At 45.6% G+C, this 17320-nt stretch overlaps 1 protein-coding gene across 1 annotated transcript in view; it reads left to right on the plus strand.

Moving 5' to 3' along the window:
* si (sucrase-isomaltase) overlaps nt 1–17320 on the plus strand; it is a 220702-nt gene that overhangs the window by 85594 nt on the left and 117788 nt on the right. Inside the window, exons 16-20 of the mRNA XM_070882329.1 lie at nt 3145–3316; nt 3547–3663; nt 3825–3979; nt 12366–12450; nt 13505–13561. Coding sequence (XP_070738430.1) covers nt 3145–3316; nt 3547–3663; nt 3825–3979; nt 12366–12450; nt 13505–13561 — 586 coding nt within the window. The remainder of the gene's footprint in view (nt 1–3144; nt 3317–3546; nt 3664–3824; nt 3980–12365; nt 12451–13504; nt 13562–17320) is intronic.

The raw sequence follows: 17320 nt of genomic DNA on the forward strand, positions 1-17320 counted from the left end.
AATAGACCCAGGAATGAACGCAGCTCCGTCACGTTCTGCGGCTTGGGTGCATTCTTGATGGTTTTGGTTTTCATGTCAGTCAGTCTGATGTCATCAACGGCAATTTTCCTCCCGAGGAATTTGACCTCTGGTGCCATGAAGACACACTTCAGGCATTTAAGTCTGAGTCCCACTCTGTCCAAATGCAGTAGAACCTCATCCAGGTTGTTCAGATGTTCTTTGGAGTCACAATCAGTGATCAGGATGTCATCTTGGAACACGATGGATCAGTAGACTTTTCACATTCTTCTGGAATATTGCTGCAGCTGAGCGAATTCCAAATGGGCACCTGTGGTAAATGAACAGTCCTTTGTGCGTGTTAATGCACATAAGTCTCTTCGATGTCTCGACCAACTCCTGCATCATTTAGGCTGCGTCAAGTCTAGTTTTGTGAATGACTTCCCTCCAGCTAGCATCGCAAACAAATCATCAGCCTTCGGTAACAGGTACTGATCATGTTTCAAAACCCTGTTGATCGTAGCGTTATAGTCTCCACAGATTCTGACTGCCATCACTTTTCAGCACAGGAACAATGGGGCTGGCCCATTCATTAAATTCGACCGGTGATATGATCCCTTCACACTGGAGCCTGTCCAGTTCAATTTCAACTTTCTCCCTCATCATATACGGCACTGCCCGAGCTTTATGATGAATGGGTCTTGCATCTGAGTCCATGTGGATCTGCACCTTGGCTCTCGTAAAGTTGCCGATACCCGGTTTGAACAGCGAGGGGAACTTGCTCAATACTTGTATCTTCCTCTGACGACAACGCCTTTATGTCGTTCCAGTCACATCTCATTTTCTCCAACCAGCTCCTGCTGAGCAGCATTGGGCCATTGCCTGGAAACATCCACAGCAATAACTCGTGAAAACCGCACCGTCATACGACACATTAATTTGTGCACTGCCAATCACCTTTATCAGTTCTTTGGTGTACGTGCGCAGCTTGGCGTTAACAGGGCTCAGCCTGGGCCTCCCAGTCTTAGTGTCCCACAGCTTATTAAATGCTTTCTCACTCATTATCAATTGACTCGCCCCTGAGTCCAGTTCCATCGATACTGGTATCCCGTTAAACTTCATCTTAATCAAAATTGGTTTATTCTTGGTTATGAAAGAGTACAATCCATACACTTCCTCCTCTGGCATGTTGGATTGCGTATCCGGATCCACGCTAGTTTGGCTCTCATACTCTACATGGTGTGTCGCAGCTTGCTTGCTCATCTGCGGACATTTGCGCTGGAGGTGCTCCACTCTCAGACAGCCTTTGCAACTATATTGATTAAATCGGCGCTGCTGGTGCCGATGATTTCCCCCACAGCGCCAACATGGAGAAGTCGGATACATTCCCACTGGCAGACTTTGGGCAGCCACAGATTTCACGAATGCAGCCGGATAGGCCCTGCCATGTGCCCCTCTGCCGAACGCTGAATCATTCGCGAACGCAGCCGGATAGGCCCTGCCATGTGCCCCTCTGCCGAACGCCGAATCAATCGCATTTACAGTACTTGCCGAGGTTCGGTTCTTCACCGCTATTTGCTTTAGACTCCTGTCCGTCATCATACATGATTGAGCGATCTGGATGGCCCTTTTTAAATCCAACTCCTCCACTGCCAGAAGTTTGCGCAGGATCATCTTGTGATTGATACCGATAGCAAAGAAGTCCCGCAGCATGGTCTGCCAACCCCGTCCTGAACTTGCACGGTCCCGCTAGATGCCTCAGGTCTGCAACGAATTCCACCATGCTCTGGCCATCCGATCGAATGTGTGTATAAAACCTGTATCTCGAGATGATGATGCCGTCGTCTGGCTTAAGGTGCTCCCGTACCAATGTACACAGCTCCTCGTACATTTTCCCTGTTGGATCATTCGGCATACTCAGTAGGTTCTTTATCAGACCATAAACCATGAGGAATACGGCCCGGCGCCGATCTGCATCGTCGACCCCCTTCATTTTGTTGGCCATGAAGTACTTGTTCAACCAGCTCACAAAGTCTGCCCAATCTTCTTCCTCCATGAATCGCTCTAAAAATCCAATCGTGCTCATTTGCATACAAAGGTTCTTGTATTCTCGTCGCCAAATGTTATGTATGCAATAAAGGTTCAAACTGAGTACTGTTTAACTAAGCAAGGTACAACCTTGCTTCTGCTTTATTTTGGCCCAAATTGCATGACTCACAAAATGGCTGGCCCTTTATACCAGAGCAGCACCATGTGCGTGCTGCTCAGTGGCCTCCAGCAATGGCATCATCTGGTGGCTACAAACAGAATTTACATACATGACACTTCATATATTTTTAAAAGCTAGCATTCACTCCAGTGGTGACTACCTCTTTGATGCCAGAGTGGATAGAAAAATAATGATATATATTGGTTTAGACAGTACTTTAAAATGAATTTGATGCAGAGCAAAAGAGCATTAACTTTCTATATTAAAAAGAAACTTTCTGAAAGTTTTCTTTCTCTCTTTTCTTTGCCAATTGTCTCTATAAAGCATTGACTCATCCCTTGGCGCCCTCCACTACTCTGTTCAAATGGTTACTAATATGGCCTTGAAATTCTGTAAGGATTCTCCCAGTCTCCTGCTGAACTCTGTTTGGAGACCAGCACAACCCCAGACAAATGGTATATATGACGGAAAACAGCTTTTCAACTGTTGAGGATGTGACAGCCAAGCCAAATTCTGTCTGCACTTTAACTTAATACCTGTGTACTTCCAACAGAGGTCATTGGACAGTGACCAGTAGCAGAAAATCTCAGTGATTTTCTCCTTCATAAACCAAATTCATTGAAGTTAATTATAGCACTCATAATGCAGGTCAGGAGAGATCAGCTAACTCTGGGAATTGAAGCTGGGACATTTCGAGTCAGGATTGCTTAGGGGATCCATTGGGGAAGCTAGGCAAAACTTTATGGTGCAACAGCAAGTCAAAATAATTCATTGGTAAATTATAATACAGGTCATTGCTAAAATCATGTGATGCTGTATTAGAAAATATGAGTGTGATTCATGAGCATTCACCTTTAAATCATACTGGAATGTATCAATTCCTACCCTCATTATAACAAAAATTTCCTTTTTTTTCCTTTTGTTGTTTGACATTGCAGAGTAATTAACCGTGTGTTCCCTGGGAAGCGAAGTATTATTCTTTCTCGATCAACATTTGCTGGGTCAGGAAAGTACACAGGACACTGGCTGGGAGATAATGGGGCAAACTGGAATGACATCAAATGGGCAATTCCTGGAATGCTAGAGTTTAATCTCTTTGGTATTCCATACGTAAGTTAATTTAAGAATATGTAAGTGAAGTTGGCAGTGAAAACTATAAAAGAAGCATTCATCTAGTTGTCTTTACGTTTTCTGTGTAATATTTGGCATGCATTATCAAGACTACAAAATGCCATCAAAACACAAGATTTATTTTATGGAGAGCTTAGCTGCTTAAAAAAGTTGGACAACCATAACCTTTGATAAATTAACAGAGTTACACCTGTACTTCCTTTCTGCAGATTGGAGCAGACATTTGTGGTTTCTTTGGTAATTCGACTGAAGAACTTTGTAGGAGATGGATGCAGGTTGGAGCATTTTATCCATATTGTAGGAACCACAATGCCGAGGGATATGAAGTAAGTTTTCATAAATTGATAATAGATATTTTATTGCAATAGAATAAATTATGGATCATGTAAGATACCTGTAACTCATCAAACAGTGCAATGTATGGTTATATGTCACTTATAATTATAGTAACAAAATTCTTCCTTAAAATACAAATCTTATTTTTTAGCCTCAAGATCCTGCTTTTTATGGTGAAAACTCCCTTTTAGTGAACAGTTCCAAACATTACCTGAACATTCGTTACACATTGCTTCCTTACCTCTACACACTCTTTCACAAGGCTAATGTCTACGGAGACACTGTAGTGCGACCACTGCTTCATGAGTAAGTTCTTTAGAAAATCAATTAATTCCGATGATTATCAAAGCCAGATCAACATATTAATAATCCATACTAGTGAAATTAATTCACTGGACGGACGTAGAATTTTTGTACAATGAAATTGTCAGTGTACCTTATGGTATTCTTTCTGCTTAAACTGCTTGATCTCAAGTGAATGACGTCTGTTGAAATTAATTTAAGGAGCGAGAAGATGGAAAATGAAATCCATCTAAATCTAATCAATGCCAATTTGGCCTGATGGGTAACTGATTAGGTTGATTTTTCAGTTGCTGTCGTTTTGACATCCACTGTCATATTGCACCCATATGATATGGACCATGCCATCGAAGGATGATGTGAGTGAAGTGTTATATATGTAAACCTGTAAATACCTTGTTTAACCACCGGAGGGCTCATCCCCTGGAGTCCCAAGGGATCCCACAATCCCTTCAGAGCACCTGTACAAAAGGAGGCCTCACAGGCTGGAGAGGCACTCTGAGACCTGTAATAAAGGACTACGGTCACACCTTACTTTGAGCTTACAGTATCTGATCTGACTCTTTATTCAAGACACAACAACTGGTGATGAGATACAGATGACGAACCTCACCTCAACAATGCAGAGAACCGTGGGCAGCCTGGAGAAATTTTCAGAAGGAGATGATTGAGAAACTTCGTGGAGCGACTTGACCAATACTTCGTGGCCAACGAGCTGGAAGGAGAAGAGAACGCTGCCAAACGAAGGGTGATCCTCCTCACCGTTTGCAGGGCACCAACGTATGGCCTCATGAAAAATCTGCTCGCTCCAGCAAAACCCACAGAGAAGTCAAATGATGATTTGTGCACACTGGTCCGGGAGTATCTAAACCCGAAGGAAAGCATTCTGATGGTGAGGTATCGGTTCTACACGTACAAGAGGTCTGAAGGCCAGGAAGTGGCAAGCTACGTCGCCGAGCTAAGGCGCCTTGCAGGACATTTGCGAATTTGAAGGACACTTGGAGCACATGTTCATGGACTTCTTTGTACTTGACATTGGCCATGAAGTAATACTTCGCAAACTTTTGACTGTAGAGACCAAAACCTTGAGTAAAGCCACAGCGAAAGCCCAGGCATTTATCGCCACCAGTGACAATACCAAACAAATCTCTTAGCACACGAGTGCTGCTGCAAGTACTGTGAACAAAGTAATGTTGTTTTCAAATCGTAATGTACAGGGCAGGACTTACATGCCTGCAGCTGCAAGTCCACAGGTGATTCAGAGCCCACCATCAAGGGTGGTGAATGCAAGGCCATTAACACCTTGTTGGCGCTGTGGGGGTGATCATCGTTTCCATTCATGCCGCTTCAAAGGATACGTTTGCAAGGGCTGTGGAACAATGGGACACCTCCAACCTATGTGCAGGCGAGCTGCAAACCCTGCTAATCCTGCAAACCACCATGTTGCAGAGGAGGACAGATCCACGGTGGATCACGATGAACCAGAGCCTCAGACTGAGGAGGCAGAGGTATATGGGGTGCACACATTTACCACAAAATGTCCCCCGATATAGCTGAAGGTTGAATTAAATGGACACCCGGTGTCAATGGAGCTGGACACGGGTGCAAGCCAGTCCATAATGAGCAAAAGAACTTTCGATAAATTCTGGTGCAGCAAGGCCTCAAGGCAAGTCCTGACCCCCATTCATACTAAACTGAGAATGTACACAAAGGAACTGATTCCCGTAATCGGCAGTGCTACCGTAAAGGTCTCCTACGATGGAGCGGTGCACAATTTACCACTCTGGGTGGTACCGGGCGATGGCCCCACGCTGTTCGGCAGGAGGTGGCGAGAGAAGATATGCTGGAACTGGGAAGACATCCGAGCGCTCTCCTCCGTCGACGACACTTCATGTGTCCAGGTCCTAAACAAGTTCCCCTCGCTGTTCAAACCGGGCATCGGGAAGTTCCAAGGAGCAAAAGTGCAGATCCACTTGATTCACGAGGCGAGAGCGGTACAGTATATGATAAAAGAGAGGGTGGAAATCGAGCTGGACAGGCTGCAACGAGAGGGCATCATTTCGCCGATCGAATTCAACGAGTGGGTCAGTCCGATTGTTCCAGTCCTCAAGGGAGATGACACCGTCAGAATCTTTGGTGATTACAGAGTAACTAGCAATTGTTTCTCCCTTCATGATCAGGCAGATGACCTATTTGCGATGCTGGCGGGAGAAAAAATGTTCACGAAGCTGGACTTGACCTCGGCCTACATGACGCAGGAGCTGGAGGAATCATCGAAGGGCCTCACCTGCATCAACATGCACAAAGGTCTCTTCCTTTACAACAGATGCCCATTTGGGATTCGATCGGCCACTGTGATATTCCAGAGCAACATGGAAAGCTTGCTGAAGTCGGTCCCACGCATGGTGGTCTTTCAGGAGGACATCTTGGTTCCAGGTCGGGACACCATCGAGCACCTGCAGGACCTGGAGGAGGTTCTTAGTCGGCTTAATCATATGGGGCTCAGGTTAAAATGCTCGAAGTGCATTTTCCTGCCACCTGAACTGGAGTTCCTGGGGAGAAGAATTGCGGCGGATGGCATCAGGCCCACCGATTCGAAGATGGAGGCAATCGAGAACGCACCGAGACCACAGAACGTGATGGAGCTGTGGTCGTTTGTAGGACTCCTGAACTACTTTGGTAACTTCATACCGGGTCTTAGCACATTGTTAGAACCACTGCACTCTTTACTGCGTAAAGGAGATGAATGGGTATGGGGTAAAAGCCAAGAAAATGCCTTTGAGAAAGCTAGGAAACTGTTACGCTCATACAAATTTCTTGTGTTGTACGATCCATATAAGTGTTTGGTACTAGCATGTGATGCGTCATCATATGATGTTGGGTGTGTATTGCAACAAGCTAATGAATCTGGGAAATTGCAACCGGTTGCTTATGCATCCTGAAGTCTGTCTAAGGCTGAGAGGGCTATAGCATGATCGAAAAAGAAGTGTTATCATGTGTTTATGGGGTAAAGAAAATGCATCAATTTCTGTTTGGGCTCAAAATTGAATTGGAAACCGACCATAAGCCACTTATATCCCTCTTTTCTGAAAGCAAGGGGATAAATACGAATGCATCAGCCTACATCCAGAGATGGGCGCTCACGTTGTCTGCATATAACTATGCCGTCCGCCACAGGCCAGGCACAGAAAACTGTGCCGATGCTCTCAGTAGGCTGCCATTGCCCACCACAGGGGTGGAGATGGCACAGCCAGCAGATTTAGTTATGGTAATGGAAGCATTCGCGAGTGAGCAATCACCTGTTATCGCCTGACAGATTAGAACCTGGACAAGCCAGGACCCCTTACTGTCTTTAGTAAAAAACTGTGTGCTCCATGGGAGTTGATCTAGTTGATCAGGAGGAAATAAAGCCGTACCAGCGGCGCAGAGATGAAATGTCTATACAGACAGACTGTCTCCTATAGGGTAATCGGGTCGTGGTGCCAAAAAAGGGCAGGGACACTTTCATTAGTGACCTCCACAGCACTCACCCAGGCATTGTAATGATGAAAGTGATAGCTAGATCCCACGTGTGGTGGCCCGGTATCGATGCAGACTTAGAGTCCTGCGTGCACAAATGTAATACATGTTCACAGTTAAGCAATGCACCCAGGGAGGTGCCACTAAGTTTATGGTCCTGGCCCTCCAAACTGTGGTCCAGGGTCCATGTTGACTATGCAGGCCCATTCTTGGGAAAAATGTTCCTAGTGGTTGTAGATGCATATTCCAAATGGATTGAATGTGTGATAATGTCGGCAAGCATGTCCGCTGCCACCATTGAAAGCCTGCGGTTCATGTTTGCCATGCATGGACTGCCTGACGTCCATGCATGGCAAACATGATCCACAGGCTTTCAATGGTGTGACAATGGGCCATGTGAGTGACAGTGGGCCGTGCTTCACCAGTGCCGAGTTCAAAGAGCTCATGACCTGCAATGGGATCAAACATGTCACATCTGCCCCGTTTAAACCAGCGTCCAACCGTCAGGCAGAGCGAGCAGTACAAACAATCAAGCAGAGCTTGAAGAGGGTAACTGAAGTCTCACTGCAGACTCGCCTATCCCGAGTCCTGCTTAGTTACCGCACAAGACCCCACTGGCTCACTGGGGTTCCCCCCGCTGAACTGCTCATGAAAAGTGCACTTAAGACAAGGCTCTCATTAGTCCACCCTGATCTACACGAGCAGGTAGAGAGCAGGCGGCTTCAACAGAATACATATCATGATCGCGCAACTGTGTCACGCGAAATCGAGATGAATGATTCTGAATTTGTGTTGAACTATGGACAAGGTCCCAAGTGGCTTCCCAGCACAGCCGTGGCCAAAGACGGGTTTAGGGTGTTTCAGGTCAAACTTTCAAATGGACTCACCTGCAAGAAACACTTGGACCAAACAAAACTCAGATTCACGGACTATCCAGAACAACCCACAATAGACTCTACCTTTTTCGACCCTGCAACACATACACAAGTGGCAACCGATCCAGCATGGTTGACCATGAAGCAGAACCTATCACCCGCAGCAGCCCAGCATGACTCACCACGCCCAGCAGCCCAGCAAGACCAGCTGCACAGCAGCCCAGTGAGGACCCAACAAACGACTCACCAAAACCAGCATTTGCACCAAGACGATCAACCAGAGAAAGGAAGGCCCACATTGTAAAGAGTTACACTATTGACTTTGGTGGGGGAGTATTGTTATATATGTAAACCTGTAAATACTATGTTTAGCCACCAGAGGGCTCATCCCCTGGAGTCCCAAGGGATCCCACAATCCCTTGGGAGCACCTGTACATAAGGAAGCCTCACAGGCTGGAAAGTCACTCTGAGACCTGTAATAAAGGACTACGGTCACACCTTACTTTGAGCTTGCAGTATCTGGTCTGACTCTTTATTTAAGACACAACATGAAGAGCCGAATTTTCCCCACAGGAAGTTACCTAAGGCTATTATTGCAAACCTTCCAGTGAAAAGCTTCAGATGGAATTGTCAAAGGCCTGGGAAGAAGCTACCCTGCCTCAGCTGATTGTGCAGTATAGGGGTTTCAGGGTACAGAAAGAAAATAAAGCATCAGAAATTTGCGGGAGGCAGGGGGAAGAGTAAATTTGGATCCAAACAAATTAACTGTTCTGGATAAATTTCATGGATAGGTTGTGCATGGATGAAATCTGCACATTTTGTCATAATATCACATACTTTCCCGATCTGGGGCTTGTTTTAACATGCCTCAAATAGATGGATACATTCTCGTTCCCTTATGGTAGTTGGGGATCATAAATAAAATAAGTTGGAGCTGAATCCATTCAGTTAGCAGTGAGCAAACCTGGTCTGCATTTAATGAGCTCTGCTATGGAGTTGGTCATATTCTAATACGCTATAGAAATATGATGTTAGGAGTTGCCTTTCCATCACCCTGACAACTGCCAGCTGATATTTTGGCTGGAATTTTAATTTGGAGACGGGTCGGGAACATGGTGGGGGGGAGCTGGAAAGTGATCGGGAGAACAGGCTTCCCACAGGCCATACCAAATTTAACGGCAGGACCTGATTACCATTTCAAAGCACTTATTCCAGCAGCAGTCAGTCAGATGAAGAGGCTGACTGCTTGTTGGGCAGGTCGGGCTGTGACAACAGACCAAAGAGAGGAGGGAGGGAAGGATCAGGGAGGCGCAGTCGGAGACTGGAGGAGGATCAGGGCTGGAGTGGGTGATGTGTGAGGGAGATCGGAGCCAGAGGGGGGAAGCCGGAGGGGGATTGAGGCCAGAGGGGGTGGTCGTAAGGCCGGAGGGGGATCAGGGGCATGAGGCCTTGTGGGGGGCGGGGGGGCGAGCGGTGGTGTGAGGCCTCAAGGGGTGGATCAAGGAGAGGTCGGGGGGAGATCACAAGCATTGGGGGACAGATCAGAGACCTCGTGGGCGGCACGGGATCAGAGGCCTTGGAGGTTGGGAGGGGTGGAGGGGTGGGAGGTCGGGGTCAGAGTGGAAGCATCAGAAGGCAGGTCGGAGGCCTCGTGGGGCAGATTGGAGGCTTCGGTGGGGGTGGATCGGAGGCCTCATGGGACAGATCGGAAGGGTTAAATTGTGTCTGATCGCGGGGGGTTGGTGAAGCAGAGCTGCTGGACCCAACAGGTAAATGGAAAAACACTTAACTCCTGGATCCAGCAGTCCTCACCTCCCTTTATTTAGCTGGCGGGTTCCGAGAGACCTTGGAAACCTGACCAGCTAGAATTAAATTTGAAATGGTGACTCATCATGAGGCACAGAGCCTCATTATAATATTTAAATGGGCGATCGCTTCCTAGGAGTGGGTTGGCTGCCCACCCCCTATCCTGCCTCCGTTAAAACCGGAAGTGGGCTGGTTGGGGGTTAGGATTCAATTTTTTAACACTTTATCCTCCCACCCGACATCAACCCACCCAATTTTTGGGTAATCTGAGTTCTGACCTCACAACACACTATCAGGTCTTCTCTATCTCCATCCTAGCTATTACTCAACTCATTTCTCCCATGCGATGCACCAACTTCTTCTTGACCCCTTAAAACTCAGCACTTGACCACTTAATTACTATTCCTTGGTCCAATGTCAACAACATCATCAACCCCTCTCCTCAGACATTGCTCCCCCTACTTGCAAAATTACTGTAACAATCCAGCTCCTTAAATAGCCTGCCCACAATCACTTCATCCTTTCCAAATACCACCTCATGTCCAACCAGGGATAACTTCCCTGCTCTTCTTTGAAATATTGCCATGGGATCTTTTAGGCCCACCTGAGAGGACAGATGGGGCCTCAGTTTTAAGTCTCATCAGAAAGATGGCACCTCTGACAGTGCAGCACTCCCTCAGTACTGCACAGGAGTGTCAGGCTGGATTTTTATGCTCCAATCTCTGAAGGGGACTTGAATGCACAATTTCTGATTCAAAGGCAATGGTACGACCAACTGAGCCATGACTGACACACATGGAACAGGATTCACCTGTGTGGGACTTATTTCTACCTGTCTCAAGGCCACCAACAATTCTCCTGCAATGACTTTTCTTCCCATTCATGACAACTACCTCCAGTTTTCCCCAAAGGTTCCATCCTTGGTGCCCTCATATTCCTTTCATGTGTTGTTCCTTGCTCATATTATCCTTGCCTTCATACGGATTGATGATACCCATATTTACTTCTCCACTGTCAGCCTTGATTCTATGGCTAGCACTGTGTTATTGGGACTGCCTGGCCAATATCAATTTGTGGAGATTCCATAATGTTTTATGACTCAAAATCAGCAAAAGCATTCTTTTTGTCTCTCACTCGCCATTCACCACGCTAGACAGTAATCCTAACTCTCTCCCTGGGTGCCTATTTGAGCTCAATCTAACAGTGTGCAACTTAAGTATCTTATTTGCCTCTGAACTTAGCTTCAAACTCCACAATGAGTCCATACGAAGACAGCCTATTTCCACCTCTGAAATATTTCTCATCTCTGCTTCCACCTCAATCCCACTGCTGGTCAAACTGTCAACCATGCCTTTTTCACCTAGAAATTTGATTTTTCCAAAGCTCTCTTCTCTCATACCCACAGCTCCAACTCATCCAGAATTCAATTCGCTGCCCACATCCCTTCCCATATAAAATTCTAATCAGCTTTTACTTTGATTTTTGCCACCCTCCAGTGGCTCCCCATCCCTCAGTGCATTGATTTTAAAATCCTCATCTTCAAATCACTTCACACTCTCACCCGACCTTTGCAACCTCCTCAAGTTCCATTTCATCGCCTGTTCCTTCCACCCTTCCAATTCCTCACGTTCCTCCCCCTTTTCTTTCCATCAGTGGCAGAGTCTTCCTAAATCTCAGGAACTCCCTCCCTAAACCCATTTATTCTGTTACATCTCTCCCTACATTCAACATTCTCCCTCAAACCCATCTTTGACAAGACCTTCAACCACTTCCTACTTCTGCTTGGGTCTGACCATCATCCCTCCACCCCTGCCCCAGCGCCTCCCACCATCCCCGCCCCATCACCCATCCACCCCCCCCACCTCCCAGCACCCCCCCAACCCCACTCCCCGCCCCACCGCCCATCCCCCACAAACTGGGAAATGTCTTCGAAGATGTTGCTACATTATTGTTCTTGTTGTTCCACTGGTAAAGTAGGATGTGTGCTTCTGGCACTAGATTTAAACTAGTTTATCAGGAAATGTAGAAGGAGTTTGATTGTGCTTGGCTTGTTTTGTACGTGGTGTAGCATTGATAACTGCTGCTGGTGAGGACAAAGTAGTAAAAGTCCATTTCCAAGCATTTTCGTCCTCATCATGAAGACATTCATGTGAACTATATCCAGATCTCTGAATTGTTTTATCTTTTACAAGGTTTCCTTCAGACAATGCAACATGGACTATCGACCGTCAGTTTCTATGGGGACCTGCTCTTCTTATCACTCCTGTGTTGGATCCTGTACGTTAATTAAACTCCTGCCATTTTTTTAAATATGTACAGCTATCAGCAAGCTAATAACAACACAGTTTACAACTGATCACTTTTGCTACTGTGGTATTGCAGAATATGAATGATTTTCATTATTTCAAATACCAAATTGTATAATATAAAAACATTCTTATTAAATATCTAGCTAGCTTCTATACAGTGCCTACCCCAATAACTGAACTATGGGCACAGTGTGGAATCATTTGAGGAAAGTTAGATGTGACAAAGGGAGCATACAGCATTGTTCAGGCTGGATGAATTAAGATTTAGCAAATGCCCTTACTTATCGATAGTATCTTGTGATCTAAGATTGAAGATTTAATACATGAGCATGAACCCACATTCTGGCACAGTGAAAGAAAGAAAAGACGAAAGACTTGAATTTATAGTGGTTTGCAAAACCTCAGGATATCCCAAAGTGCTTTGCGGCCAATGAAGTACTTTTTGAAGTGTAGTCGCTGTTCTAATATAAGAAACACAACAGCCATTTTGCACACAGCAAGCTCCCACAAACAGTAATGGGATAATGATCAGGTAATCTGTTTTAAGTTTTGGTTGAGAGATGAATGTCAGCTATGGCACTGGGAGAACTCCTCTTCTCTTCATCAACTGGTGCCGTGGGATCTTTTGCATCCATCTGAGAGGGCAGACTCCAGTTTATCTTTCATCTCTGAGTTTAAATTTTTGTTGCAAATTTTTCAGTTAGAAGTTAAATATACCTTGTGAAAACTTCCAGTTTTAGACTTTTAGTATCACACAGATAGCAGCATCTCTTCTCATTTACGTTTTTCCTTATATGATCAAGTCTCCAGAATGGGATTTGAACCCACAGCCTTGTGACTCGGTTGAGAGTTCTGAGCTATGGCTGACATTAGTGCAGCATTATGCCACACCAAAAGGCTGGATGCCTGTTAATCCAGAAAAAAACAATGTCTTTGCTGTTTTGTTTTGCAATTATGAACTATTTTAATATTTGTTTTAAAATTTACATCAATGCTTCTTACATACTTTTCCTTATTTTCAGGGTACGGAAGAAGTCCAAGCCTATGTGCCCGATGCGGTTTGGTATGATTACGAAACAGTAAATATCACTTTAATCCAATTTTGTAGTAATAAGTTCTTATTCCATGGTTGACACTCCTGCAGTGAAATAGCGCTCACAGGGAATGCTGTCCAGTAAATCACGGATCAACAGTGCCTGATTTTCCATCTATCTAAATGAATGAATACCAAATCAGACACTGCAGGCGCAGTTTTCTGGCTAGAGCTTCCTGTTTAGAGCACCCGATCACGGAATCAGTGCTTTCATTTTCAGGAAGTAAAGATTTCCGTTGATCATCTATTACATCGAAAGGACTTAATACAGATTAAGTATACTTAGAGCTTGCAATGAAAATAGTAATACTTACTGCAAGAAAAGGCTAAGGGGGCGGAATTCGGTGGGGGCCGTAACAGCTGTGAGGAGGTAGTTCATGTGCCAGGTGTGGTAGTCCCGCCCCGCAAGCTAAATTGGGCTTACCACCTCTGAGAAAAACTGCAGCACAAAATATCGCGCTGCACTTCCTCTCGGGGATAGAACTGGGGCACAAAGGCAGGCGATGTTTGCAGCGCTACGCAGAGGAAGGCATAGCGCTGTCGCGTAAACAGGACCTTCCCTTTCATTAAAGGGGAGGCTCAAGCTGCTGACTCCGTGGCCGGGAAATGGGGCTATCACTGAACCACCAGGGAGCGTGGTGCTGTGGCAGCAGCCCAGCAGACGAGTGGAGTACCGGGCTGCAAGATCATGGCACGGACCCCGCGACCCCATGCAAAAAATTGCTGGTCACGGGAATGTGGGAAGGGAGGACCTTGAGATAATCACTATCACTAGGCGGGGTAGTGCTGGACAGGCTAATGGATCTCAAGGTAGACAAGTCCCCTGGTCCTGATGAAATGCATCCCAGGGTATTAAAAGAGATGGCGGAAGTTATAGCAGATGCATTCGTTATAATCTACCAAAATTCTCTGGACTCTGGGGAGGTACCAGCAGATTGGAAAGCAGCTAATGTAACGCCTCTGTTTAAAAAAGGGGGCAGACAAAAGGCTGGTAACTATAGGCTGGTTAGTTTAACATCTGTAGTGGGGAAAATGCTTGAAGCTATCATTAAGGAAGAAATAGCGGGATATCTAGATAGGAATAGTGCAATCAAGCAGATGTAACATTGATTCATGAAGGGGAAATCATGTTTAACTAATTTACTGGAATTCTTTGAGGATATAACGAGCATGGTGGATAGAGGTGTAAGGATGGATGTGGTGTATTTAGATTTCCAAAAGGCATTCGATAAGGTGCCACACAAAAGGTTACTGCAGAAGATAAAGGTACGCAGAGTCAGAGGAAATGTATTAGCATGGATCGAGAATTGGCTGGCTAATAGAAAGCAGAGAGTCGGGATAAATGGGTCCTTTTCGGGTTGGAAATCGGTGGTTAGTGGTGTGCCACAGAGATCGGTGCTGGGACCACAACTGTTTATAATATACATAGATGACCTGGAAGAGGAGACAGAGTGTAGTGTAACAAAATTTGCTGATGTCACAAAGATTAGTGGGAAAGCAGGTTGTGTAGAGGACACAGAGAGGCTGCAAATAGATTTAGATAGGTTAAGCGAATGGGCTAAGGTTTGACAGATGGAATACAATGTCGGAAAATGTGAGGTCATCCACCTTGGGAAAAAAAACAGTAAAAGGGAATATTATTTGAATGGGGAGAAATTACAACATGCTGAGGTGCAGAGGGACCTGGGGGTCCTTGTGCATGAATCCCAAAAAGTTAGTTTGCAGGTGCAGCAGGTAATCAGGAAGGCGAATGGAATGTTGGCCTTCATTGCAAGAGGGATGGAGTACAAAAGCAGAGAGGTCCTGCTGCAACTGTACAGGGTATTGGTGAGGCCGCACCTGGAGTACTGGGGGCAGTTTTGATCACCTTACTTAAGGAAGGATATACTAGCTTTGGAGGGGGTACAGAGACAATTCACGAGGCTGATTCCGGAGATGAGGAGGCTAACTTATGATGATAGATTGAGTAGACTGGGTCTTTACTCGTTGGAGTTCAGAAGGATGAGGGGTGATCTTATAGAAACATTTAAAATAATGAAAGGGATAGACAAGATAGAGGCAGAGAGGTTGTTTCCACTGGTCGGGGAGACTAGAACTAAGGGGCACAGCCTCAAAATACAGGGGAGCCAATTTAAAACTGAGTTGAGAAGGAATTTCTTCTCCCAGAGGGTTGTGAATCTGTGGAATTCCCTGCCCAGCGAAGCAGTTGAGGCTAGCTCATTGAATGTATTCAAATCACAGATAGATAGATTTTTAACCAATAAGGGAATTAGGGGTTTTGGGGAGCAGGCGAGTAAGTGGAGCTGAGTCCACGGCCAGATCAGCCATGATCTTTTTGAATGGCGGAGCAGGCTCAAGGGGCTAGATGGCCTACTCCTGTTCCTAATTCTTATGTTCTTATGTTCTTATCTACAATGAAGAAGGCTGCAACCATTTTTTTTGCCTGCTGCATCTCCCCCTTAATTTTCACCTGAGAGCAGCCTACAGCCCAATACACATCCCGTGAAACTGTCATGGGCATTGCCTACGGCAGCTTCACGGAGCGGTACGAAATTTTCACCCCAGGACAAAAACGGGTTGTTGTGCAGGGTGATGACGTTATCATCGCCGCCCAGCGGCACGGGGTGCTACCGGTTAGTGCCACCGCTAAACGGGGAATTTCACGGTAGTCGGTAGTGGTGCCGTGCCCAGGGGCGCTAATGGGAAGCACAAACTATCCAAATATTTCTCCCTCGGGATTTTCACCTTTGTCCCCAATTTTAGTCCTGCTGCCTCCACACTGGCTTACTTTATTGAAGGTAATGGGGAGATCTGTAGATCAGTGTTATATCAAATTATCTGAGAGAAAGCAGGTAGGTTATATCCTACCTGCCAACATTTTCTCTCTTCCAGCATGAAATTGTCTATCTACTGGTTCAGCTGAAAACTGATCAAATGTGCCCAATAATAGATCTTAACATTTTAACTTTAGTCAGGATATAATTCAAACTTGAACCTTTTCAATGGGCACTGAATACTTTAACTGAATTTAATATTTTTAGTATTTGTTTTTCTTAAATTTGTTTTTGACAAAGCTATGTATTTTTTAATTTGTCCCTGGGATGTGGGTATTGTTGGCAAGGCCAACATTTATTGTCCATCCCTCTTGAGAAGGTGAGCCGCATTCTTGAACTGCTGCAGTCCTGATGAAGGAACTCCCCTGTTGGGAAGGGAGTTCCAGGATTTTGACTCAGTGACAATGAAGGAACTGTGATATATTTCCAAGTCAGGAAGGTGTGTAACTTGGAGGGGAACTTGCAGGTGGTGGTGTTTCCATGCGCCTGCTGCCCTTGTCCTTCTAGGTGGCAGAGGTCGCAGGTTTGGGAGGTGCTATTGAAGAAGCTTCAGTGAGTTGCTGCAGTGTGTCTTGTAGATGGTACACACTACAGCCACAATGCGCTGGTGGTGGAGGGAGTGAATGTTTAAGGTGATGGATGAGGTGACAATCAAATGGGCTGCTTTGTCTTGGATGGCATTGAGCTTCTTGATTGTTGTTGGAGCTACATTCATTCAGGCAAATGGAGAGTATTCCATCACATGCCTGACCTGTGCCTTGTAGATGGTGGAAAGGTTTTGGGGATTCAGGAGGTGAGACACTCGACGCAGAATACCCAGCCTCTGATTTGCTTTTGTAGCCACAGTATTTATATGGCTAGTCCAATTAAGTTTCTGGTCAATGGTGACCCCAGGATGTTGATGGTGGGGG

The sequence above is a fragment of the Pristiophorus japonicus genome, chromosome 6, assembly GCF_044704955.1.
Source record: "Pristiophorus japonicus isolate sPriJap1 chromosome 6, sPriJap1.hap1, whole genome shotgun sequence".
Taxonomy (NCBI): domain Eukaryota; kingdom Metazoa; phylum Chordata; class Chondrichthyes; family Pristiophoridae; genus Pristiophorus; species Pristiophorus japonicus.